This window comes from Talpa occidentalis, unplaced genomic scaffold (assembly GCF_014898055.3).
Source record: "Talpa occidentalis isolate TD23 unplaced genomic scaffold, MPIMG_talOcc4v2.1 talOcc4.4, whole genome shotgun sequence".
NCBI lineage: Eukaryota > Metazoa > Chordata > Mammalia > Eulipotyphla > Talpidae > Talpa > Talpa occidentalis.
In genome coordinates, this window is record NW_023604295.1 from 147977534 (window position 1) to 148004416 (window position 26883).

At 60.0% G+C, this 26883-nt stretch overlaps 1 protein-coding gene across 1 annotated transcript in view; it reads left to right on the forward strand.

Annotated features, from left to right (window-relative positions):
* Window positions 1-26883, forward strand: part of CSMD1 (CUB and Sushi multiple domains 1) — a 629723-nt gene that overhangs the window by 428380 nt on the left and 174460 nt on the right. Inside the window, exons 4-5 of the mRNA XM_054701136.1 lie at window positions 6303-6497; window positions 15233-15440. Coding sequence (XP_054557111.1) covers window positions 6303-6497; window positions 15233-15440 — 403 coding nt within the window. The remainder of the gene's footprint in view (window positions 1-6302; window positions 6498-15232; window positions 15441-26883) is intronic.

Consider the following 26883-nt stretch of genomic DNA (forward strand, 5'->3'; position numbering starts at 1 on the left):
TAGCGCTCATCGATACTATAACAAATTAAATAAGCAAGGGTCGAAACTGTAATCCCTCCCTGTAGTGGAAGATTGGAATTTGCTGTAGTGAGTTATCACACAAATCAATCATCAACAATAGTTTATAGATTAAGAATAAAAACTTCCTGCCTCCCTGGTGGCGCAGCCGGTTGAGCGCCGCCCTGTGAAGCTGTCCGCAGCCTCTGCAGCGCGGGTTCCAGCCCGGCCGGCCGGTGAGAATCCCACATGGCGCGGCAGACCCCTCCTGCCTCGCCCGCTGCTCCCCTCAGCAGTGTCTTTGGTCTGTCTGCCTGTTCTGTTCCCCGCTCTGGCTCTGGTGAATCCTCTCACCCTCCCATGCCTCTGGCCTGTTCCCTGTTTCCCAGCTCTTGTATAGAAATAAATAAATCTTTTTTTCTTTTTTTTTTAAGATTTATTTATTTATTTCTACAAGCACTGGGTACAGTCAGAAGCGCGGGAGGGTGAGAGGATCCACCAGAGCCAGAGCGGGGAGCAGAGCAGGCAGAAGGACCGAAGGACACTGCTGAGGGGAGCAGCGGGCGGCGGGAGAGGTCTGCGCGCCATGTGGGACCCTCGCCCGGTGGCCGGGGATCGAACCGGCGCTGCAGAGGCTGCGGGCAGCTTCACAGTCCAGAGCTCAACTGCTGCGCCACCAGGGGAGGCCCGAAATAAGTAAATCTTAAAAAAAAAGAAAAAAAGAAAAAAAAGAATAAAAACCGCTATTTCTAGAAATCTAGATTTCAGGTTGGCCTGAGCAATGCCGACGGCTCTCTACTGGAAATTTTACACCAATTTTGAACCAATTAATAGTGAGATAACTAATTAGCAAACATTTTTATTTGTGTTGCTTTTCAAGTTTATAAACTGATGAAATGGAAAGCAGGACAGTTGTGTGCGCGGATCAATGTTCGAACGTTACCTCGCTCCCTGGAAATAATCAAAACATAAAGTGGACTTCAGAGAATTCTTTCCCAGAGCAAAATCATTAAGAATTGATCCAGTTTAAACACTGAGAATCGGGTGTCTCCATCTCCACGCGTTGGGGCGACAGCGTGGCTCTGTTTATGTCGCTGGCTCTGGGACCCACGAGGTCTCTGGAAACAGGAGGCCCAACTAACATGAGGAGAAAACAGAATTTAAGTGAGATGGTGACACAGAAGAACAAGCAGTCCCCACACTTCCCTCAGCTCCTTCTGCGCTTCCTTTTTTTAGCTCCACTAAGACTGACCTTGCTCTTGTGTGGCCGAGATCTGTGAATCCGCACAACACACCATCGTGCGGCTTTCGCCCAACCGCCTGCTTCTCTTGCAAGTCTAATTTTGGCCTGTTTTTCCAGTCCACTCATTGAATGTACCTATTATTTTATTTACATAAAGTACGTGTTAAGAGCTTTTTTTTTTTTTTTTTTTTTGGAAGTGTTTAGTTTCAACTTTTTCTAAAATTGCAAGGACGAAAATACCTGTGTTGTGCCAACTCCCAGAACAGCGATGAGAACAGAGAATCGGAGCAGGTTGGTGGTGGAGGAAGCCGGGGTGTTGACTCTTCTGTGCTGCCCGGGGCGGCGGACACCCGACCGGCAGGTACCTGCAGGGAATGCTCCGGTGCCCCGCGTGCAACCGTCCAGGCTCCCGAGGAGCGTGCCAGGTGGCCATCTAGGCGAGACGGCGTCGACCTGACTTCGTTCCTCTATCAAGGCGTTCGTTTCGTTTTCAAGTTTACGGACCTTGTTGTAACGAAGAGATTTCCAGGTGGCTCAGCCCTGAGTGTTTCGAGCTCCGTGAGTCTGTGTAACTATGACCTGTCGCTCTGGAGCACTGACAAGGAATTGCAGAGAACAGGTAGATGTTCTAGACTTCGAGTCTGTGTCTGTATCTCAAGTCAAGGCACTGGGATTGTTCTAGCAAACCACCGGAATGAAAGCACCCTCGGTAATCCCGTGTTAACTCATCCACACAAACATGAAACATAAGCTCACACGCGTGTCTTACCTAGAGACCTCAGCCACCTGAGCCTTGTTCAGAGCTCGCAGGGTGTGTGGGGACTGTAGCTTCAGTCATCTTCACTACACACTTGAAATAATGGGAATAAAATGACATGTTGTACAGCATGACTGGCACATTGAATATCTAAAACATAAAATGGCCTTTCTGGAAGCTACTATTTGTGTCAGATAAAAACAAATGCAGCCTGAGGACGGAGCCCAACACCCCCCATCAGTGCAATTCAGGGCAATCCAAACAACCGCAGGCCCAGCCCTCACAGCTGCAGCCGTGCACAACGTGCCGGCCAGCGAGGCAGCAGGGAAGGTGCCGGCGGAGGAGCAGGGCCGGCCTTGCTGGGCAGAGGCACGGCGTGAGGCTGGGGATGCGGCCCCTCCACAGCCAGGGCTGGAGCCGGGGCCGCCTGGACTCTGGTTTCAACCCCACATTTCTCAACCGCAGGGCCAGACGGTAGGTTTGGGGAATCCCAGTCGCTGGAAAGTGAGGGGAAATCCCACAGAGGTGAGACCCAAGGCGCAGCCCCAAACGGTCCTGAGTTCTGCCCAGCGCCTTGGCCGAGTCTTGAAGAGGAGTGTGAGCAGCAGATTCAAAGCAGGGTGGCTGAGGGGACAGGGCCTGAACCCAGAATTGAACCGGCCCCCCAGGGTTACCTGTTTGAGTCCAGCCAAGCGAATTGCTTAGGGTCAGAGAAGCAAAAGATCCCCACCCCCCAAAATACTAAAAGAAATAAAGATGCCACCATTCCTGGAAACATGCAACAGAATCCAGAGTTTGTTTGGGATGACCTCATTCTAGAGACAACGATAAATTATCAGCAGACCCCTCCTGTCTCCCCGCTGCTCCCCTCAGCAGTGTGATTCAGTCAGTCTGCCTGTTCTGCTCCCCGCTCTCTCTGGTGAATCCTCTGGCCCCCGCACCTCTGGCCTGCACCCCAGTTCATGTTTGCATGAATAAATGTTTAAAAAAATGTTTAAAAAATGTTTAAAATGTTTAAAAAATGTATAAATGTTTAAAAAAATGTTTAAATAAATGTTTAAAAAAAAAAGAAGAGACGTGACCTCCGAGCTGCATCTTGCTCTGTCCTGGCCACCCCTGCCTGCTGCTGCGACGGCTGCTCGAGCCGGCACGGGGCAGCCCGAGCCTCGAGTGTGAGGCGTGTGTGCCTCCGACAGCTCTGGCAGAGAAGCAGGCCACAGCGTTTCCAGACGACTCTTTTTAATAAAGCTTGAGCTATTTATATGAATTCAATCATGGGAAGCTTTGAGATTCAAATGAATATGAAAATCATAAATTAGTGATACCCAGTGCCTGGTAAACTGCTTATGGCTATAACTTTAATTAAGACTATTTTCAGCCGGTAACTGCCAGCACCTAGAAGAAAAATTAGACCAGGCTAGACGGAGGGACGACCGGGCGACCACGGACGAGAGAGGACAGACCCACGGGCTGCCCCAGATGATGGCACCCCTTGTCGTGTTTCCTGTACAAATGTCTTAAAATTAGAAGATGCAAGTTTAAAGCCCCCTCTCCGAAGGCCAACGTCCCAGCTCCAGAAGATTTGACTTACCCGTCGCCTGAGCTGAAGAAACCGGGGCTGCTGTCGTGGTGGCGGTGACCAGGCCGTCCGGGGGCCCAGGGGCCAGCTGGGAACCCACACGCTCCCTCCCCGTGGGGGCCGCGGGCCTTGGGGCCTGCTGGCCTGCCCAGGCTGAGTCCCTTGCTGGGCCTTGTGCTGGGGAGTCTGGCAGCTGGAGCAGGAGGTGACCGGGACCCTCCTCAGCCGTTCCCAGGCAGCTCCTGCTCGGGAGCGCAGGCGAGAGCACAGCCTGCTTGGGTTTTAAATTTTGCATTAATTTTCCAAGCTGCTTCCTGCACTCGCCTTAGACACAGACGCGTTTTGTTGTAGGAGGAAGCGTTGGGAGACCCCAGAGCCCCATGGGTGAGAGGTAGTAGCCGGGCCAGCGTCCACCTCTATGCCTGAGGAAGCTGTCCCGTCGTGTTCCTCACTGTCCAGATGCCCGACCGACAGGGACGGCGTGCCCATTCCCCTAGGACACCCGCTCCCCTGCCAGGGGCTCCCTGGGTGGGGGATCCTCAGATCCACGTGAGTTTGTTCTGTGAAGCATCCATGGGGCAGCGTGGAGGTGGCTTCAAGAGGACAACGGGATGTGAAGGCAGGGCTCACATAGGTTCTGCCAGGACCTGTGGATACTGACCGCATGCCTGTCCCCAGGTCAGTGGGCACTGACCGCAAGCCCGTGCCCAGGATCTGTGGGTGCTGACCACATGCCCGTCCCCGGGTCAATGGGTGCTGACTGCAAACCCGTGCCTGGGGTCTGTGGGTGCTGACCTCACGCCTGTCCTTGGGTCAGTGGGTGCTGACCGCAAGCCCATCCCTGGGTCATTGGGCACTGACCACAAGCCCATGTTCAGGGTTTGTGGGTGCTGACCTCACGCCTGTCCCCAGGTCGGTGGGTGCTGACCACAAGCCCATGCCCAGGGTCTGCGGGTACTGATTACACGCCCATCCCCGGGTCTGCGGGTGCTGACCACACACCTGTCCCCGGTTCTGTGGGCACTGACCACATGCCCATGCCCAGGGCCTGTGGGTGCTAACTGCACATCTGTCCTGGGGCTGCCGCAGAGGCCCGTTGGGCGGCTTCAACATGCAACTAAAATGCAATCGGCAGACGTGACCGCTTGGGTGAATAGACTCATTTTAAATTAGTTTTTCCCAAACACTGGTCATCCTGTGCTGGCCAGGCCGACGTGTCTGCGTCTTAAATCTTAGCAAAGATTTATTTTCACCCATTATTCACAATTAGGGCATTTTGCTATTTTTAGTGAAATTGATGGCGCTTTGATAAAGCCACGTGCGTGTGTTTTTTGCTGCGTGCCCTAGAAGCCCGTGTTTTAATTCATCCTCATTATTTCTATCTGCTTGTGGGCATTGCTCACATCACGATTCTAATGATTTTTTTAAAATGGAATCAGTTGGCAGCAGGGACCCTCATCCCGAAATCCTGAACGCGTCCAGGACTGGTGCTGCCAGAGGCTCCAGGCTCTCAACCCTGTCGCTCCCGTTGTCCCGTCTGCTCGGCTCTTTTGCTTTGAAAACTCCCGTGTTCACTCTCAGCTTTGATCCCTACTTACGTCGTTAGCCGTGCGGGGGACAGTGACAAACGAGGCATTTGTTGCTGCTTCGTGGTTTCTGAAACGCTGTCTCGTCCAACGGGTTTTGGAAAAGTGTGTGATTGTGCCTGTTTTCACCCAGCCAGGGCATGCAAATCTCATCAGGTGCACTCCCGGGGCGGGGGTCACCCTCCAGGTGTCCTCGCGTCGGGCGGCTGTGTGTGGTCGGCCTGCTGAGGGCTGGACTGGGCTGGACGTGCACAGCGGGGACACGGCTACCCGCGAGGCGGCCTCGGGCCGAGCTGAGCCCCGGGTGGGGCTCTGGTGACCAGAGCGGGCCCTGGGCGGCTGACCCGCTGTCCCACGCCGTTCTCGACAGCAGAGGACAAACTCCAAAGAGGATGCCATCTGGGGGACTGCCAGGCCCGGGACATGGCGCAGGCGCTATTTGGCCCCCAACAGAGGAGCTGAGCTGATCAGGCCTCTGGCTAGTCCTCTCAGTGAGTTGTCCAGCCCCAAGCTGCTGACCAGCTGTGGGCCAGGCGCCAGCGCCACCGGGGGCTCCTCCCTCCTCCTCCCCAGGGCAGAACCCCGGCACCCTGCTGCTCAGCACTTGAACCGCACACCCTCCCGAGGAAGAGCGGCTCCCTCAGAAGGCCCCCTCCAGAGCAGCGCCTTCCCCCGGAGACACGTGTCCTTACCCTTCAAAAATAATCCTGGGAATGGGCCTCCGGGTGGTGCAGCGGCTGAGCACTGGGTTGCGAAGCTGCCCGCAGCCTCTGCAGTGCCGGTTCGATCCCCGGCCACCGGCGAGGGTCCCACATGGCACGCAGACCTCTCCTGCCGCCCGCTGCTCCCCTCAGCAGTGTCCTTCGGTCCTTCTGCCTGTTCTGGTCCCCGCTCTGGCTCTGGTGAATTCTCTCACCCTCCCGCGCTTCTGACTGTGCCTAGTGCTTGTGTAAATAAATAAATCTTTAAAAAAAATAAAATAATCCTGGGAAAGTGACATGACGCCTGCCCTGATGAACCTCAGGCACAATCAGGCAATCGGGCCCGTGCCTAAGTGCCTCGGTGCCAGGCTGCGCCCGCTTGTGACAACAGCCGGTCCGTGGACAGTCTCTAACCCTGGCCTCTGCCCTCCTCCCACAGTCCTGCCGAGCCGCGCCTGCGGGACCCCTGGAGAGATCCTGAAGGGCGTCCTCCACGGCACGGGGTTCAACGTCGGGGACAAGGTCCGCTACAGCTGCCTCCCGGGCTACGTGCTGGAGGGCCACGCCACCCTGACCTGCATCCTCAGCCCCGGCGCCGGCGCCTCCTGGGACTTCCCGGCGCCCTTCTGCCGAGGTGGGTGGGGCCCCTGGCAGGGGAGGGGGCGGGGCTCTGGCCCTGGGGGGAACCCGGGCTGGGGGGGCTCTGGGGGGGTCCTGGGGGGATGGGCTGGGGGAGTCCTGGGCTGGCCCTGGGCTGGGGGGGCCTGGGTGGGGAGAGGCTCTGGGGCTGGAACCAAGGTCTGCTCCCAAGAGGAATCTTGTCTGTGGTGAGGACGCTGGACGCCATGAAATTCAGATCTAGCCTCAATCATCAAATTTCTTCTTGACGCCGCTGCCCAGCCTTGCCGGGCTTTCCCGCCCCCGTCAGCTCCGCGGTTCCCCCTGTACCCTCCTCCCATGACAGACGAGGCCGGCCCTACGCCCTCAGCTGCCCCCCGGCCGCGTCCGCACAGGCGAGCCCCCACCCCAGGTGCCGGTCCTCAGGGTCCCCCGCTGGGCCGCAGGGGCTGCCACAGCCCTGTTTTCCGGCCGCAGCCCTAACGTCGGCACCATGTGTATGTCATCCTCAGCTCCCTGAATTCTCAAAAATTTATTTACTGGGCCTCCCCCGGTGGCGCAGCGGTTGAGCGCTGGGCTGCGAGGCTGCGGCACCTTCTGCGGCGCCGGTTCATTCCCCGGCCGCCGGGGAGGGGCCCACAAAAAAAAAAATTATTTACTTGTCTATTTTTATTGAAGTCCCACTGGCTCACGTCCTGGCTGGGGTCCTGGCAAGGCAGGATCTACCCCTCAGTCTGCCGCTGCAGCCCACCTGTCACCCCCATCACCAAGGCACCCACAGCCCCCCGGGCTCCCCGCCTGTTCCCACCCACTCCCCCTCTGCACGCCTCAGATCTGTGGTCGCCCCTCTGCTCCCTCGCTCCTGGGCGCGGCTGCCCCAGCCTGTGACGCGGGTGAGAGCCGTCGGTGTGAACACGGCCGGGGCGAGGCTCAGCCCACAGAAGAGGCTCAGCCCACAGAAGAGGCTGGGCCCGGCGCCCTCGCGCTGTGCCGCAAGGCCACACGTGACCTCCTGAGCCGTTCTCGCGCATCAGTCTCCTCAGACAAACCCGCGGGCTCCGTGTCTCCGTGGTCTTCCCGTCCTGCAGAGGCTGCCTGGAGTGGGTGGGCCACGCCCGCTCCCCGCCCCTCCCAACGCCCCGGCCCGGCGCAGACGCAGCCCCGGGCCCACTCCCACCCCGCAGTCTGGCTGCCTCCCCAGAGCAGGTGGAGGGGCGCCCCGTGCCCTGCTGGGACGCGCGCCCCACGCAACACTGACTAACAGCAGCTCCATCCCCCGGAAGGAAGGCTGCTCGCCCAGGGAGCGGCGACCTCGTTGCCGTCTGTCTACACACGCGCGCGGGCGATAAGTAGTCAGCGAACGTGTCACAACACATTGTCGCTGCGCTGTGACAGCTTTGGAGAATTAAGTGGCGGCGGCTGCCTCGCTTTTGTTTCCTTTAAGAGCTCGTGGATTTTTGTCCGTTCGAGGACGCGGTGGCTTCCCTGGGCGCGTGAGTGACCGCCGGCCAGCGGCGCCGCGGGGAGCAGCGGGGAGCTCGGTGCCCCTTAATAGGACGGGGAGTGAGAGGCGCCGGCTCCCTTCAGCAGGGGAATCGCACGCTCTTTACTGGATCAGCCCCCCAAAGCCTCCCGCGTGCCACGTGCGACGCTTCATGACCCGTCGCCCGGGTTTCATCGCAGACGTTCGCTGCGCGGGCAACGGGAAGGAAGACTGGAGAGACACGGCTGAGGGGAGCAGGGCGGGGTCAGGCACGTCACGGGAGCCTCTAAATTCTGTGATATTTAAAACCCAGCTGTGGTTGCATCAGCCACCGGAGAAGTGACCTGGCGATGAATCTCACGGAGCCACCAAGCGGGAGCCAGGCCTTGCGCCGTGAGGCTGGCGGGACAGGCCTGGGGCCGGAATCCGGCTCTCAGTCAGGTCTGAGCACCGTCCTGCTCTCTCGCCACGAACTACTCCAATGCAGATCTGACCAAGCCGGAAAAGCAAATGATCGGCCATGCCTGTGGACAGTGGATCTCGGCCGAGCTGCTCCATCTCCCGCCCCGCCGCCCGCTCAGCGAGTGGGCTCGTGATGCTGCCCGGTGCAGCCTGTCAGACATGAGCTGTGATCGTGAGCAGGTCTAGACCGCCGTTCCCCCTTTTTGCATTAATAATTGCAGTATTGTCCAGGACTGGCTCACGGGTCAGTGCCCACTGGCCACCTACTGTAATGACGGTGGGGAGAGCTAGTGCCCAAGTGGGCGCAGGTCACAGGCCCACGGCGGCCAGCAGGGCCTCCTCCTGTGTGACAGATGGGGAGAGCCTGGGGATCCAAGTCCCAGCCCTGGACTCGCCTGGCCTGGCGGGGAGAAGATGCGGGCGCAGCGGGGCGAGCGCGGGGCTGGTGGGGTGTGGGCAGCACGGGGCAGCGGGTGGACTGCAGGCCCACCTGGTCTCCCCAGCCTGAACGGATGCGGGCGAGTGGGGCCGGGGAAGCAGACCAGGCCCCGGCGTACACAGCTTCAGGGCAGGAGGGGGCACGAGGGCTTTGCCCATGACAGGAGGGAGGGGGGTTCGCTCCCGAGGACAGAGGACCCCCAGGCAAGTGCCGGCGCGTTGGGACCAACGGCCCGCGCTGGGGACCAGACGATGCCCTGGGGCCTTGGGGGCATCAGCTGCTCCTCGGAGAGGGGGTGCAGCACCGTGGAGGGGCACGGACGGGGTGTGCCCCCAGTGGCCTGGGGTTTCCGCACCAGCTGGAGCCGGGGGGCTGGGGAGGGGCCGCCACAGCGTGGACGGGTGGCCGGGTCAGAACACAAGAGTCAGGAACATGAAGGAACCTTCTCCTGTGGCCTCGGCGGCGTCTGCAGCGGGGACAAGACAGCACCCGCCCGGCGGTAGCTCCGGCCAGCACCCCGCCCCAACCCTCAGCTGCTGGGGCGGCCCCTCTGCGGCAGCGTGAGGTCACGAGGAGGAGAAGCTGGACAGAGCAGAGAGGCTGGAAACCTGTGCTCAGATGCCACAAAATCATTTCAGGGACCATCGACGGGTCACTGCGCACCTCGGAGCAAACAGCAGCACTTTGCACGGGAGCAGCGCCGCCTAGAGCCACCCTGAGCCTCACCCCACTCCCCTGGGGGGTCCCCAGAAAGACTCAGCTCCACCTGCGGGCTCGGGTGGGGCGCAGCCTCGGGGGCCACCAGCGGAGGCCGGGGGCGCTGGAGGGAGCGAGTGCTGCCTCTCCTGGCCATGTGCTCAGACACCTTCCTAGACGACTGGAGACTTTACACCCACCGTGCGCCCCCACGTTCTATAAAGTGAAGGCTGGGGCTTGGGCATCTCCTGAGGCCGAGGCAGAGCGCGGGGTCGGGGTCACATTCTCGTGATGATTTTTCTGCTGTTAAACATTCAGGTGGTTTCAGTTTTTCTTGATGATAAATGCGGCCAAGCACGTCTCTAAGTAACGTTTTATTCTGTATTTTGAATTATGCCCCTAAGGCCCATTCTTTGCAACAAGTATACCCAGGCAAGGCAGGAAATAATTTCAGAGTTGGGAGTAAAACTTTGCAAACGTTTCAGAATTCCTCAGGGAAAGAGCATCCCGACGTCCGCGTCCACATGGAGTTAGTCCCCGCACAGAGATCAGCAGAGTCCACACGTATTTTATGAAAAACTTCATCTTCCTTTTGGAGTAACTCAGCAGTAGTCAAACTCCTTTTAGCTGTAGAACTTTTTCTTGCAATGCAAGGATATGTAAGGACTCAGTAGAGGAAACCCTTTTAAAGAAGTAACTTTGAGGAGAGTGTCGGGGAGAGAAGCTGGGACCACCCCCAACTCGGGCCGGCCACCTCCCTGGCAAGCCCCGAGTGCAGTGACTCAGTAAGGGCCTCCCCAGCAGCACAGCAGGTTGAGTGCAGCGCTGTGAAGCTGTCCGCAGCCTCTTCAGCGTAGGTTTGATCCCCGGCCGGCCAGGGAGCTACCCACATGGCGCGGCAGACTCTCCTGTCTCCGTGCTGCCCCCCTCAGCAGTGGATTTCAGTCCGTCTGCCTGTTCTGCTCCCCACTCTGTCTCTGGTGGATCCTCTCACCCCCTGCATCTCTGGCCTGCACCCCAGCTCTTGTATAAAAAAATAAATAAATCTTTAAAAAAAAGATTCATCATTTTATTACAAACTGTGTGCTCTGTATGCTCATTTTAAGCATTTGCTGGAAGTTCGTTTAGGACATAACTTCCTTTTCTTGCTGCACACAGGAAGAGAGGGCGAGACCGCCCGCCACACAGCACTCACTTGACTAAGCCCCCAACTTCTCAGTTTCGAGATCCTCGGGATAGAGGGAAATCCATAGCAAAGTAAAATTTGATACATCTTTTCTTTTAATGTTATTTACCATTTATCATTTTTTAAGATTTATTTATTTATGCATACAGGAGCTGGGGTGCAGGCCAGAAGTGTGGGGGTGAGAGGACGGCCCAGAGACAGCGTGGGGAGCAGGACAGGCTGACCCTCGGGACCACACTGCTGAGGGGGCAGTGGGCCCGAGGCCGGTGACTTGCTCCAGGCCTGTGGCTCCTGAGCCCCGGTGGGCCCGCCACGGTCTCGGTGACCGTTTCGCTTTCTGCCTGGACTTCACCTCTTCTTGAAATGTCCCTGCCGCTCTGCTGAGACTAAAAAGAACATTCCCAGACTTGTGGCTCAGCTACTTGTTGAAAACAAACACAGCAAAGCAAACACGCTGACGGAGTCCCTCGTGGGCTCGTGTGAGTATAAACCCTCCCTCTTGGCAGCTAATTTTTGTCTGAAACATCACTCTGAGGCTGGCGGCGGCTTGGCGAGAGCCACATGGTCCCATCCCTGCATGGACTTCCTTCCTCCCTCTGCCCTCAGAGATGGCGCCCTGGGCACGGCCCGAGTCCACCCCGCCAGGGAGCCCTGTCACGCTGGTCGAGGCGAGGAGGCGCCCCACAGGGGGTGACGCTGCAGGAAATGTGGGTGTCGCCCTCCAGGGAGAAAAACAGCAAGAGAAAGTGACCTTGTTGCCGATGCCTGCTCAGACGGGGCGGGTTCCTGGGCCGAGGGCAGTGCCCGCACGGGACAGGTGGAAGGGGGTGCCCTTCGCACCTGGCAGTGGGGCACAGCCAGGAGGCGACCACTGAGTGCCCTGAGGCAGTGGGCAGGCTGCAGCGCAAAGGCCCTGGGCAGGCACGGGACGGCTCTGGGCCAGGAGGCCGCGTGTGGCCGGGCGGAGTAGACGGCGCTCCCTGGCCCGGTCAGAGGCCTCAGGCTGTAGATGCGCAGCATTGAGGGCGGTGGAGCGACCCACGGACATCCGCACGAAGCGCGGCTTGCGCTGACCTCCCTTCGTCTTAGGGAAGGAACATCCTAGTATCTCCATGCACGCGTGCAGATGTGAAAGAAAGCACGCCCGTCGCTGCGTTACCCTCTCGCTGTATCCGTGAGCTTTAGACCAAGAGAAGCGTCAGTTTTGAATAAAGGTCATGGCGCCCGGACAGGGCCTTTCAGCCTTAGGGTCCACTCCCAGCGGCACCCCTGTTGGTGCGCGAGAGGAGCCCTGTGGTCGAGCGAGACACGGCCTTCCTGGAGTCTCAGAAGCGGCTCTACACGGAGGCCGCGAACTTGGAGAGAAAACAGCGCGCGGGGGTCTGATCCCGGCAGGCAGGGAGAACCCCTGACCTTCACTCATCACCGCTGTCAGGACGCTCCTCGGCGCATCCCGTGATGGACGCGCTCCCTCAAATCTTGACGTAAGGCTCGTCTCGCTTCTGAGGCTCTTTCCACCGCACCAGCCTCCAGAGCCCGCAGGGCCAGCGCTCGGTGCTCGCTGAGTGGAGACGCGAGGGGCTGTGAAGCAGGTTCCACACAGGCCAAACCCTAAGTGGTTTCCCGGGGCTCCCGGCCATCACCCCCCGTGGACGGGCTCAGTGGCCACAAGACGGGCCGTCGTGGACGTGACTGTTTCCTTCGCTGCAACCGAACGCCGTGTGCGACGACTTAGAGTGTCGGGATGCGTCAAACAAGGGGCCGGCCAGTTAGCTGTTTTCTGAGGCAGGAGCAGCGGGGCCGGGCTCGGGAGACGCCGGCCTGGTCCTGCCGTCTGGCGGGGCTGGGCTGGGCCGCGGCAGGCGCTGCCCCCCGAGACGGTGCCATCTGTTCTGGGGTGCAGGCAGCACCTCGCTTCACTTCTGCAGCTACAAGGAATTCCTATAGGCTTGAAAATTTAAAGACTAATCAGCTAAATATTTGATCAAAGTGATTACATAGAATTTACTCGAACCTAAACATGGTTTAGAGCAGGACACTGTGGAAAGAAGGAAAATTCCAAATAAACGTGCTGTCTTTGGCGTGACAGTGGTTACTCTGTGACTGTGTCCTTGTTTAAAAAATGAGATTTCTCTTTATTTTACAAAAAATGAGCACCCAACTTCAAATATATACTAGGTTAGGCAACCACCTTTCCTATGGCATCGGAGACTTTCCTATCCAAAAAGGTATGTGCAGAATTGCGTTAAAAAAACAGTGGCAGAAGTTTTACATACACAAGGGTTAGAATTCACGAGTCTCATTCATCAACCGAGGGCATCGTTCAGGCGTTGAAGTGTTTGCTGGTGAGCGCACGAAGACGTCTTCAAATCACTCCTATCTTAATTATCCCCATACCACAGTCATTCTACGCGTTGAGACTCTTTGTTCTTAAAGTCTAAGTGTTATTTGTACGTCTAGGTCATGATTGAGGCCAATTTGTTCTGTTTTTCATAAATCATTCATTTTAAGTGCCTGGCAATATGCTGACACTGATTAATCTTGATGCGGCTTCGTGGGCCATGTTGATATTTCATGACTTTATGAACAAGTCCTAGACACAGTTTTATGAAAACAATCAGAGCCTCTTTTTTTGACAACAGTGAAATAGGAATAACAATAATCGCCTCATGCATTTTTGAAATGATTAAATAAAATGGTTCACATGGAGAATTAGTACAGACTAAACTGTACTCAGTAACTTTTAGCCCCTAAATTGGGGAACTGTTAAAAGACCTGAGCCCTTAGGTGACCCGTGTGCACTTTGTCAAATGGCCCAAACCTTCCCGTCAACGCACAGTCAAGCCAGGAGTGTGGATTTTGTGAGCTTTACCCTTTGCTATTTCCCTTTTTAAAAATGTATTTTCAGGGCCTCCCTGGTGGCGCAGCGGTTGAGCGCTGGGTTGCAAAGCTGCCCGCAGCCTCTGCAGCGCCGGTTCGATCCCCGGCTGCTCCCCGGCCACCGGCGAGGGTCCCACATGGCGCGCAGACCTCTCCTGCCGCCCGCTGCTCCCCTCAGCAGTGTACTTCGGTCCTTCTGCCTGCTCTGCTCCCCGCTCTGGCTCTGGTGGATCCTCTCACCCTCCCGCGCTTCTAACTGTACCCAGTGCTTGTATAAATAAATAAGTAAAATCTTAAAAAAAAATTTAAAAAATAAAAAAAAATGTATTTTCAGACTTCAGGTATTTCACTGTCGCTTTCATGTCAATGTCTATGATAATAAGAGCCCTTAAACCTTTGCCCGTCTTGGTTTATTCATTTATTCTGAAAATATCGTTTCTTAAGTTATCATTTGCAAACTTTCCCTGGGAATTTATTTGTGTATTGTTTTTAAATGTATAAATTAAATAAGTATAGATACTATCCCTTTGCTGTGCTGTTGCAAATATTTTCATTGTGTTGGATTTATCTTTTTTTTTTATAGAGGCATGTTTTTATTTATTTATTATATTTGTTTGTTTGTTTTGTTTACACAAGCACTGGGTACAGTCAGAAGCGCGGGAGGGTGAGAGGATCCACCAGAGCCAGAGCGGGGAGCAGAGCAGGCAGAAGGACCGAAGGACACTGCTGAGGGGAGCAGCGGGCGGCAGGAGAGGTCTGCGCGCCATGTGGGACCCTCCTCCGGTGGCCGAGGAGCAGCCGGGGATCGAACCGGCGCTGCAGAGGCCGCGGGCAGCTTCGCAGCCCAGTGCTCAACCGCTGCGCCCCCGGGGAGGCCCCTGTTGGATTTATCTTGATTTTGATTTATTTATTTTGAAAAAATGATATAAATTAGGTCGGCATGTTGCAACAGCTCTTTTGCCTGGGAACATCTGGCCTTTCTGCTTAGTTGAAATTAGACATTTGCAAGGGCGCAGCCACTTTCATCTCCGACTTGCCTGTTGTTTTATTATTTTACACCATCAAGCATGTCCGGGCAGTAGCGAGCGCCTCACAGGAGACCCTCTCCCGGCTCACGGCGGTGTTTCCACTCGCAAACGCATCATCACGACAGGCGTATTTTTAGAAAACACGAGAGCTTCTCACTTACCTATTTTCACTCTGGAAAATTCCACGGGGCCTGGCTGCTCTCAGCGGCCCCTGCGGCCCCTCCCGCCCTCCCGGGTGTCCACGCCGGGTCCCGCCCGCGGCCTCCGAGCCTCCCCGCGGGCGGCGCCTCCCGCCCCGCCCGTGAGCGCAGGACCCGCCAGGGAGGCAAAGCCAGACGCGCGTCCCAGCCGGGCCGGGGGCGGCCACGGGCGGCCGAGGAGAGCCTCGCCGGCGGGCGGGTCCGCGGCTCCTGCGTCCGGGCAGGGGCCTCCCGCGCCCACGCGTGCCCGGCCGGGCGGCGCCCCGGCGCGGAGGGTCTCCCGTGTCTCGGCGTGGCGGGGAGGGGACCCTGGGCCCCGCGGGCGCCTGGACACGCCTGGACACGCCTGGACACGCGTCCGCTCTGCCTCTCCGCAGCCGAGGGCGCGTGCGGGGGCACCCTGCGCGGCACGAGCAGCGCCATCTCCAGCCCGCACTTCCCCGCCGAGTACGACAACAACGCGGACTGCACGTGGACCGTCCTGGCCGAGCCCGGGGACACCATCGCGCTGGTCTTCACCGACTTCCAGCTGGAGGACGGCTACGACTTCCTGGAGATCAGCGGCACCGACGCGCCGTCCGTCTGGTGAGTGGCCGCGGGCCCGGCCGAGGGCGCGGCGTGGGGGGCCAGGGACGTGCGCGGGCGCTGCGGGGCTCCCCGACTTGGGCGCTGCGCGGGCTCCCCGACCCGGGCGCCGTGGCCCAGCGGGGCTCCCCGACTTGGGCGCTGCGCGGGGCTCCTCCCCACCCGGGCGCTGCGCGGGCTCCCCGACCCGGGCGCCGTGGCCCAGCGGGGCTCCCCGACTTGGGCGCTGCGCGGGGCTCCTCCCCACCCAGGCGCTGCGCGGGCTCCCCGACCCGGGCGCCGTGGCCCAGCGGGGCTCCCCGACTTGGGCGCTGCGCGGGGCTCCTCCCCACCCAGGCGCTGCGCGGGCTCCCCGACCCGGGCGCCGTGGCCCAGCGGGGCTCCCCGACTTGGGCGCTGCGGGGCTCCCCGACTTGGGCGCTGCGCGGGCTCCCCGACCCGGGCGCCGTGGCCCAGCGGGGCTCCCCGACTTGGGCGCTGCGCGGGGCTCCTCCCCACCCAGGCGCTGCGCAGGCTCCCCGACCCGGGCGCTGCGCGGGCTCCCCGACCCGGGCGCCGAGGCTGCGCGGCGCTGCGCGCGGGCGTCCAGGCGTCGGCGGCCCCGCGCGTGTCCAGGGCCCCTGCGGACACCCGCCGCCGGCGCGGCCCCCAGGAAGCCTCCCGCAGCCGCGCGCATCGCCGTGGACAAGGCGCGTGGCCGCGTGGCCGGGAGGCGCGGGCCAGGCCCTCGGCGGGCCCGGGCGTCGGGGGGCGCGGTCGGGGGGCGCGGTCGGGGGTGCAGGGGGAGACCTCCCAGCGCGGGCGTGGGCCGGACACGACTTCGAGTTATTTAATTCCTTAGCGGTGGAGACGAGGCCGGGTTAGCCGTGCCCGGCGGACCGTGAGCTGCGTGAACCGTGTGTTCAAGTGCAGGCGGCCAGCAGAGGTGGCCACTGGGCAGGGGGAGGGCGAGGATGACCAGCATGTCCCCCGCGGCTGCGAGCGTTTCGGTCAGAGCGGGACAGCCCGTGTTCTGCGGTTGCTGAGGCCAAGGTGATGCAGTTTTCCCAGACTCAAGACTCAGAGCGCAGGATCCTCCCCCTGCGGCGTCCCTGAGAGCCGTCCGTGCAGTGACCGCTGTCAGCACCATCTTTGTTCTCAGTTTCCTTCACCTTGAGCAACACCCTAGATGGCGCGCGTTTCCCGTTGGCTGATTTTATGTTGTGACTTTGGCGTTGAGCCGTCACCACTTTCTTGAAGTCACGGTCTCCGCTTGTGCGCCAGGCACACTGGACACAACCTGCATTCCCGCTGGGCTCTGGCCTGCGGTCAGCAGCCGGGCCGGCACCCGTGGGCGATCATGTAATTGTTCACATCAGAGCGGGCAGAACTGCATCATCTATCTCTGAGTCCGTCCGTTGAGCCTCTGTGTGGTGCCTGTTTTCTGTCAGTCGTCACGGGAGACGCATGGCGAGGCCTCCCCAGATCCAACACGCCGCTGTGGTCTCAGGAAAATGACCACAACAGGAAACAGTTGGGATCTGGTCTTCCGAGGCCCACGGGCCGATTGGCGAGGGACCCCGGGGCACGGCGGGGGTGGCCGTCTCACTCCAGGCCCGCGGGCCGCGAGAGCAGAGGGAGGCGTGCTTGACCAGGCTTCCAAAAGCCGCTCCTCCCCCAGGCGGGCTCGGCTGTGTGGGCAGCGCTGAGGCCAGAGGTCCAGGTCAGCCTGAGATTAAAATCCAAACTAGCGGCTGCGAAGAGAAAGGCCCGGCACAGTGAAGCAGAGCCCCGCAGCAGGGCGAGGGCCCTGACCCACCACGACTCCCCGGGGCACGGGCGCCGCCCTCGTGTCAGGGAAGAGGGGGCAGGAGCCCCCGCCCGGCCCTCAGCTTCTCCGCACCTTCCTCTGCTCTCCACATCCCCGGGCCCCGGCCCCCACCGGTGACGGGGTGGGCCAGACTGGACACACTCGGTCGGTGCCGAGAAGGTCCTCCGTGGGTCCCCTGGCCCTGGGTCTCGGGTGGAGGGGCCCTGGTCCCCTGGTCTCGGGGCTCAGCCTTGCCCTCTCGATCGCCTTCTCTGGACACACGGTCAGCCGTGCTGATGGGCACCTTGTGGCCCCAACTGTCCTGGCTCAAAAGCCCCTCGGGGTCCCGAGCAGTGTCGCCGGCCCGTTGTCACTGCAGCCCGGGGGGCTGGGGGACTGGAGGAGGCGGCCTGAGCGCCCAGGCCCCCCCAGAGCTCGCCCTCAGGGGCGCTGGCTCAAGGACACCCCCGCACCACCCTGTCCCCAGCCTGTGCCCACGGAACACGGGGTCTGAGCTGGGCCCGTCCGGGAGTCGGTCCCCATGCCCTGCGCCGTGGGTTCGCCTCAGAGCCCTGGACCAGCCGCCGCCCTGGGAGGCCTGAGGGCAGCCTGTCCGCCAGGCCCGGGGGCCACGCGAGCCGGACGGCTCTGCCTCAGCTGCTCCTCCGGGGCGGCCGGGGAGGTGGAGCAGCGCAGCCGCCCAGGACTGCAGGGCCGGGCTGGCCACGCGAGGTGCTTTTCCCGGTTTCAGGTCGGTCTGCGCCGTGACCTTGCGTTCTGGGGTCTCGGAAAGCTTTGCCCTCCCCAGACGCAGGCGGGGGGAGGCCCTCCCTGGCTGGGCTGGTGAGGGGGGTCTCCCCAGCAGGGCGGGTGAGGGGGTCTCCCAGCTGGGCGGGTGAGGGGGTCTCCCCAGCTGGGCGGGTGAGGGGGTCTCCCCAGCAGGGCGGGTGAGGGGGTCTCCCCAGCAGGGCGGGTGAGGGGGTCTCCCCAGCTGGGCGGGTGAGGGGGTCTCCCAGCTGGGCAGGTGAGGGGGTCTCCCCAGCTGGGCGGGTGAGGGGGGTCTCCCCAGCTGGGCAGGTGGGGGGGTCTCCCCAGCTGGGCGGGTGAGGGGGTCTCCCCAGCAGGGCAGGTAAGGGGGGGTCTCCCCAGCTGGGCAGGTGAGGGGGTCTCCCAGCAGGGCGGGTGAGGGGGTGAGGGGGTCTCCCAGCTGGGAGGGTGAGGGGGTCTCCCCAGCTGGGAGGGTGAGGGGGTCTCCCAGCAGGGCGGGTGAGGGGGGTCTCCCCAGCTGGGCTCCCAGCAGGTGAGGGGGTCTCCCAGCAGGGCGGGTGAGGGGGTCTCCCAGCAGGGCGGGTGAGGGGGTCTCCCCGCAGAGAGCTGGGCGGTGCCAGCCATCACCCCTCGCTGCCCAGCACTTCTGGGGGTATCGCTCTGTCGGGGCGCCGCAGGGTGGGCTGATTCGTTTCATTTCCATCAACTGCGAGCGAAAAGACCGACTCAGCTGCGCTTACGTCACGGTCGCCATGGCTACGGAGCCATGTCTAAATGCGGGCGTGACGTCACGTGCCCGGCCCCGGGTGTTCGGTGTGGGGGCGCCGCCCGCCCCCACCGCGTGCGCCTCGCGGGGCTGTTCCGGGCCCTGCCCCCAACAGCCCCTCCTGCCCCCCACAGCCCCTCCTGCCCCCCCACAGCCCCTCCTGCCCCCCACAGCCCCTCCTGCCCCCCACAGCCCCTCCTGCCCCCCCACAGCCCCTCCTGCCCCCCCACAGCCCCTCCTGCCCCCCATAGCCCCTCCTGCCCCCCACAGCCCCTCCTGCCCCCCCACAGCCCCTCCTGCCCCCACAGCCCCTCCTGCCCCCCACAGCCCCTCCTGCCCCCCACAGCCCCTCCTGTCCCCCTGGCAGAGCGACACGGGGGCGTAGCCTCGAACCCCCTGCTGCCTGGCGGGGAGAGGAGAGGCCCGTGCGGCCCCCCCAAGCCCCTCCAGTCTCGGGGCAGCTTAACCCTGCGCCCCCAGCCGTCTCCCCTGCAGCCCCCAGCCAGTCTCCCCTGAACCCCCAGCCATCTCCCCTGCAGCCCCCAGCCATTCTCCCCTGCAGCCCCCTGCTGGTCTCCCCTGCAGCCCCCCGGCCGTCTCCCCTGCAGCCCCCAGCCGGTCTCCCCTGCAGCCCCCCGCCGGTCTCCCCTGCAACCCCCCGCCGGTCTCCCCTGCAGCCCCCCGGACGTCTACCCTGAACCCCCAGCCATCTCCCCTGCAGCCCCCAGCCATCTCCCCTGCAGCCCCCTGGCCATCTCCCCTGCAGCCCCCAGCCGGTCTTCCCTGCAACCCCCCGCCGGTCTCCCCTGGAGCCCCCCGGCCGTCTCCCCTGCAGCCCCCCGCCGGTCTCCCCTGCAGGCCCTCCCCTGCAGCCCCCGCCGGTCTCCCCTGCAGCCCCCCGGCAGTCTCCCCTGCAGCCCCCAGCCGGTCTCCCCTGCAACCCCCCGCCGGTCTCCCCTGCAGCCCCCCGGCCGTCTCCCCTGCAGCCCCGGTGCTCCCTCCCAAGGCCTCAGATGCCCACAGCCCGCTCAGGCAACCGCACCTGACCCTAAACCAGCACCCAGATTTCAGGTGGACCAGGTTGGTGAAGTTGCAGGTATTTGTTTTAATTATTTTGAATACGGAATATTTATATAATTTACTTGACGGCAGGTCACGTTTATCTGGATAACAGGCCACACTTTAGGGCCAAGCGGTGTCCAGGACACGGCCCCACACGCAAACCAACCCCCACGTCCCTGGTCGGAGGCGGCGCTCGCAGGAAGGCAGGCCCAGTGGGGACTCCAGCGGCGTCCAGTTGCGCCCTCCTCTGCCAGTGGGGCCCCCGCAGCTGACCGCATTCACTGAGACTGCGTTTCTGAGCTTTCTTGTGTCGCAGGCAATGGGAAAACTGTCCCCCTGGGAATCTGAGTTCCCTTCACAAAATGCAGAATCCCCAGTTTCGTGCCGCGCCTCTATTTTCTATTATTTTTTTAAGATTTATTTGTTTGTGCATACAAGAACTGGGGTGCAGGCCAGAGGTGTGGGGATGAGCAGGCTCACCAGAGACAGAGTGGGGAGCAGAACAGGTGTCTCCACTGAAATCCACTGCTGAGGGGAGCAGCGGGGGGCAGGAGAGGGCTGCTGCGCCCTGTGGGTATTTCCCCAGCCTGCCGGGGAATCCGACTCGTGCTGCAGAGGCTGCAGATTGCCCCATAGGCTGCGTCTTCACCCCCTGTGCCAGCAGGGAGGCCCCACGCCTCTATTCTCATAGGGTGTTTGTCCAGGGAATAAGCAAACCAGCACGGCCCAGTGACAGCTGCCAGGGACACGTGTCTTAACCGCAGCCGCCTCCCGGGGCCCTCCTGCCGGCTCGTTCCGGTCACTCGCAAGTCTTGCTGTGGACGCCGCTCCTCCCTGGAGCAACCAGCTGGTCCCCCCATTGTCCAGTTATACCTTCTGCTGTCTTCATGTCGGGTTCTCTCAAAACTTGGCACGTCTAATTTTCTCTTCTTTAGCCCACGCTTTCCGCGGGGGACTGCGTGGGAGGAGGCCCTTTGGCGCGGCCCAGCACTCGGCCCGCAGCAACAGCTCGTCGCTGGGCGTTGTGCAGGGAACGCGGCCACGGCTGAGAAGCCCCTCCGGGGCAGCAGCCTGCACGGTAACACACCTTGACTTTGTTAAGGAGAAGCAGCTCCATCAGAGCCAGCACTGCGAAGCGTTCCCACCCGCTGCCCAGCGGCCAGCCCCTGGCCCTGTCCCTCCACACGCAGCAGCGGCGGCGGCCCCGGCCAGACCTGGGTGTGAGCCGGAGGCGGCTCTGGGCCCGCCAAGTTGGGCTCAGTGGCCCAGGGCCGGCGCCCTCGGCAAGGCCCAGACCCCGTCTGCGGGATGGAAACGCCGGGCAGGGCCTGCGGGCGGCTCCTCGCCCCAGCGCTCTGCTCCTGGTGTCTCTGCGCACATGCGGGCCGGGAGCTCAAACACAAGCACCGCGTTTTCCTCACCCACGCGCCTGACCTGCCGCCAGCCCCTGGACCCCATTCTCTGCCACGTGAGTAAGCGGCGTGGACACAGCGTGCGGGCCTGCCTCGAGGACAGGGTCTCAGGCTTCCCCGAGAGCGAGCGACTTTGCAGTAGTTAACGATGTCCAGCATTTTTAATGTGGGCCCTCCGCTCCCGAGAGGCCTCAGACTGCCGTGAAGGCTCCTCAGGCAAGATGGGGCTGAGCCGGGAAGTTTCGGGTCATCCCCAGCCTGGGCTTCACGGCAGGGTCACGGGCCTCCGTCCACAGCTCCGGCCCAGGGGTAGAGGCTGCTCGGCCGTGGCCGCATGAGCAGCGAGGGAGGGACGAGGAGGCCAGACCCGCCGCTCAGCCTCCTGGCCTCAGGCGCCCCGTGGCTGCAGCCTTGTTCGCGTCCGCCAGTATCGCCGCATCCAGATGACCTCGCTTTGGACTCTTTTGGAGAACATTAGGCTAAAAAGCTGAGCAGGTCCCTTTGCCACAGGTTACTCGGAGCTTTTAATAGCTCGCAGGCCTGTGCTCAAGGTGGTGTGTCCATGAGCCCCTGCGAGGACCCGCATGTCTCAGCCCCTGAGCCGATCAGATGCAGCCGCCGCGGCCGGAATATTTAAAATCGCAGACACATTCCTGGTTCTGCGATGACGCCTCTTGGGAGGTGGGTTCCAGGAGCGCGGATAGAGACAATACGAGCGGGATGAACCCACAGTCCATGGATGCTTTATAATAAGAGGTGAAACTTGCCTGCACCGAGGGGGATGAGATTGGGGGTGGTAGTGCCACAGCTGCTGAGGGGCGCTTGGGGCCTCCTGGTGTGGCCCCCGGGGGGTGCCTGGCCCCGGGAGGGGTTGGCCTGTAAGACGCTGAATCTTCACTGAGGCGACGCTCTCCTGGAGGACAGAGCTCGCAGCTCATTTTCACCCCAAAGGAGGTTCCCGGCTCCAGGATGACAGCAGGGTGCGGAGGCCGCAGTCCCGGCCACCCGGCCAGCGCAGGGTCGGGTGCGACGTGGCTCTTGGGGGGACCGTCACAGGCGATCAACAGGGATTGCCTGTCCACGGGGACCTTCCCCGCCACCACGGTGGGGGGGACATGAAATCAGAGAGCAGCTCCATCCTCCTGCTTATTAAATGTGCTCATAACCTGTGTTTACAAATTGCTTCCACTGGCTTGTTTGAACAAAACACATGCAGCATAATATAATGAAAAAGAAAATGAATGCCAGAAGGAGCAAAGTAATTAACTATGAATGGAGATTAATAGAATCATGGAAATCAAAATTAATATTTAATTTTTAATTTCCAGGCTTCTCAGGCAAAAAAGGAAGCTGGCGATTTACCACGTTCTCATTAGCAAAAAAAAAAAAAAAAAAAAAAAAAAGACATTTCCAAATTTCTCTTAAGAATGGCAAATATTTTCTTAGTGCTATATCTGAAAATAAAATTTAAAATATTTAACACACTGAGCAGGAGAAGATGAAATTTAATAGGAAATCATGCGTGGGTGGTGCGAGGTGATTCCCTTCACCATGTTACTCTCATCGCAGCCACACAGGTGCAGATGTGGGACTTGGGGTGCAGCTCACACCTCTCTGGCTGCGAGGCTGCCTCACATCTACGCCCTAAACATCTGCCGTGTATTGCAGTCAAGTCTTCTCCAAGCTCGTAGTGGTTTTCAGGCGCTCACCCCCGGAGAAGCTTCTGATTAAAAGGATCCTCTATTCGCGTGACGTGTGGCCTAGACGTGTGTTTGTGTGTTGGTTTCCTTGGACGTAAACAGCGTTAGGCATTTTGCACCGAATCCATTTTATTTTGATGTGATTTATGGTTCACATTCTGTTTCTCAGTAATCGTGACTTTTTGGTGTGAAATCAGACCGTTGTGTGTACTCGGGTGATGAGTGAACAATGAGTAGAACTTCGTTATTCCTTAGTAAGTTTGACTGTAAATAAAATCCAGATACTGGGCAATTATTCTTGCCTAATAATATTTGACTTTAACATAAATCCAAACTCTTGAAATAGAAGTATTGATCAATAATGGTGTAAAATTAGGACCCTTTCATGTTATGGAGGGAAGAGGAATGGCCTGGAAATGAAGACAGAAGTTCAGTCTCTAGGTGTGTATGTTTCTCAGATGAACTCGATCCCCTTCTCTGTCTGGAGAAACCATCTACTTAGATCAAATTCATTTACTTCATTTTCATGTTTACCCACCTTCTCTAGGCTCCACGCGATCTTCTTGCTTTCACAGAGTTTGCAACCCATAGACACACAAAAGGCAGACGCTGATCAACTGTGGTGAGGTCCATAAAGGAAATGGAGTGAAAAAAAAGGCAGCCAAGAGCGCGGTGTGGTGGACTCTCCTGACAGGCAGTGGGGGAAGCGGGGGTTCGGAGAAACACAAATGAAGCGGAGCTCATGGACGGGGAGCCCGGCCAGATGAGCCTCATCCGTCTTCGAAATCCATTAGTCCGAGTTCTGCAGACGATCAAAAGCTGATGGAGTCTGTCGCCGCGAGGCCGGCCTGCCCGGAGAGCTGACGGAGTCCTTCAGGAGGAAATGAACGGACACTAATTAGTACCGAGACAAAGCAGGCGACGCTGTGAAACTCACTGGCTCAGTCAATTATGCCTCGCGGAGCTGAGCGGGGAGAAAGGAAAGGGCCGTCTAAGCCGCTGCCCGCTGCCCTGCCCGTCCGGGACACTGAGGTCGGAAGGCCCCGGGGAGGCGCCGCGAGGCCTGCAGGGGTGGCGGGGGATTCAGGGAGAGGCGTGTATTCCGTCACCCCCGCACCTCGCAAAACAGGGCAGGGTCTGTACATGCTAATGCTGCTGCTCGGCTGGGAGCCCCGAAGGAGCCGCCCGGCTCCCAGAGTCGTGTGCTGGGCTGGGCCGCGGTCAGGACGTGGGTCTTGGACCCGTGGCCTCCCTCTGCCAGGTACCGTCTCCCCTGGGCAGGACACTGGGCGGCCGGCACCCACGTCTGTGTCGGCTGCAGAATGGAGAGAGCCGCGGCCCCACCTGCATGGACCCCCCGCTGGGAGGCCCGCGTTCCCGAGCTCTTCGGGGCCTGGATGCCTGTGCTACGAGGGTTGTCAGCGCCAGGGCCCCGGCACTGGCCAGGCGCCTGGGCACAGGACGGTAACTCCCCGTGGTCTGCCCCACGGAGCCCGCAGGCCATGCCCGTCACTGCTCTGGATGGCAGCTGGGGTGTTGCCTTTTGACTTGAGTCAGCAAAAGGTCTTTGCGAAGCGTTTGTCACTCTCTAGAGGCTGGGAGCAAACACATCAGGAACAAGGGGACAGGCTCGCCCGGACGCTTCTTGCCCCGGAGACTATTATCCGTCTTCGAAACAGCTTCGGCGTCGTTGCCGGAATTGTCAGATTTACATCCTGACATGGCGATTAAAGCGGTGCTGATGGTAGGAGGAAAATGCGTGGGTTTACTCTGGCAGGGGAGAGGAAACCGGGAAGATGCATTTTTAATCATTTCTGAAAGTCACCACGATTCACGCGGCAGCCCGTGGAGACCGAACGCGGAGCGAGCGTGGGCCCGGGCCCCAGGCCTCTCCCCGGTAGTTTCGCGCCAGGTTCAGGGACAGGGAACCCGGCCCGTGAAGCTCGTCTCTCAGGACGTGGGGAATCGTCCTCCCACTTTCCTTCGCATGATATTTTTCATCTCTGCTGGGGACGAGCCGCGGCGGCCTTCACGTCTGTCTTATGTAAACACGGAGGCGCCACCGCGTCTCGACGTTGTCCTTGAAGAATGTGTTTTCATTAACAACAGAGAGGTTTACGCGGTCAGCAAAGGAAGCTGCGAGAGAACACTTTCAGCTGCCCGGCCGGCGCCCCCGAGTCCGCGGGCAGTGAGGCGGTGCCTGGCCGGCCTCTGACTCGTCACCTTCTGTCAGGCCGGGCCGGAGTGGAGCCGCTGGCGTTGCGGGAGCCACGGGCGCTACCACGGGAGCCCTTCCTCTGAGCCACGCACGGTGCGAATCTCTGTCCATGTGGAGCCATCGCCCCTGTGGGCAGGTGCCCATGTCCCCAGGCGGGGGCGGCGCCTCTGGGATTGACCAGGGTGCCTGACAGCTGCATGAGGGGAGGAGAGGGCCCACCGCGCCGTCAGAGGCAGAAGCGCCCTGCTGAGCGTCCATGACTCGGGCTCGGCGTCCCCCTCGCTCCTGATGCCCAGGATCACCTGGGACTGTCCCCGGACGGGCCTGGCACAGCCCTCTCTGTCCACGTGTGTGACAACATTGGAGCACCGCGGCGCAGGGCAGCACTGAAGAAGGACCCCACTGTCCGGAAGCAGAGGGTGATGACATCACTAGGAATTAAGAGAGTGACGTCACTGGGTGTGGGGGGTGCTGAACCCCCAAAAGGCAGCTGGAGAGACTTCGGCTGGGAAAGTAACAAAGTCAAAGTGTTGAACGGGATCGACTGTGGAGACGATTAGACATGTTTATCAGAAACGTTAATGCCAATCAATTTGGGGGTTGGTTACTTCTGCCTGCCACACCCCAATATTCAATGCTCACAGTCGTTTCATAGGGCGCATAGACGGAGATCACAACAGGGATGCAAAATGCACTTTATGATACTCAATCTTCAGGAAAAGTGAGGTGGGCAGCATTCTGTGAATTAAAACTTGAGCTAAAGATGCTAAATAACCGCCAGATTGTCGCGGGGGGGCGGTCGTCTCGCCAAGCCCGACGCCCTGCCGCTGTCCCGCAAACTCCTGCGCAGATTCCAAGGATGCAAAGCTCCCTTTGAAATTGGAAAATGCTTCCTTTGGAGGCAAGAAGGTCGTTGACTAAGATAATTGGCTCTTGAACGTCTGTCGTTCGGGTCTGGCTCTCGGGAATCCAGCTTCCTTGTCCGTCGGTGGGTGAGGCCGGCAGTCCTTGGGGCAGCGAGTGGCTGTTCCTGGCTTGTTTCTCGTCCCCACACCCGAGGAGAGACGACGTCACGGAGCACCGTGATTTCCAGATCAGGGAAACTGCCTTCAGGCTGTGGGGTGAAGTTCACTGGGAATCTGGACCTTCGCCAAAGGAGATGTAAAGCCCGTTAGATGTTGCAACTAAGTCCAGGAAGAGCCTCCGAGGAAGAGACGCTTCTGGGCCCTGAGCAGATGCTGGTCGGGATTTGTCCTGCCCAGCCAGGAACCCACCGGGATGTGCTGCTTTTCAGCACGTTAGTTAGAGTGGCGTCGTCCGCTTGTGATCTAAACCCGCTCGTGAACGCGCTCGCGTCGTGTCCGTGACCAGTGGACGGGTGAGTGTCCTACGTCGGAACCGCAGCTAAGCAGCTTGAGCTGCTGCCCCCGATGCTGGCGGCTCGTGATGAGCAAGGGTGGGTGTTATCACGGGAAGATAGAGTGGGCCAGGCGAAAGGAGATAGTTAAATTTCTGAGACAACTACATTAATATTTTCGCAAGGACTTTTTTTCCTTAGTACCTGAACTTTTTCTTAGTTTTGCCATGTGTTAATAGGTGGCCTTGCACTTCCAGCAGCAGGTGTCTGTGCCGTGGGGGCGCACTTGGGCCCGGAGACAAGTTCACGGGGCTGATTTCCAGGAAAAAGCTGCTGAATCTTGAATTTACCAAAACTGGTTTAGATGAACT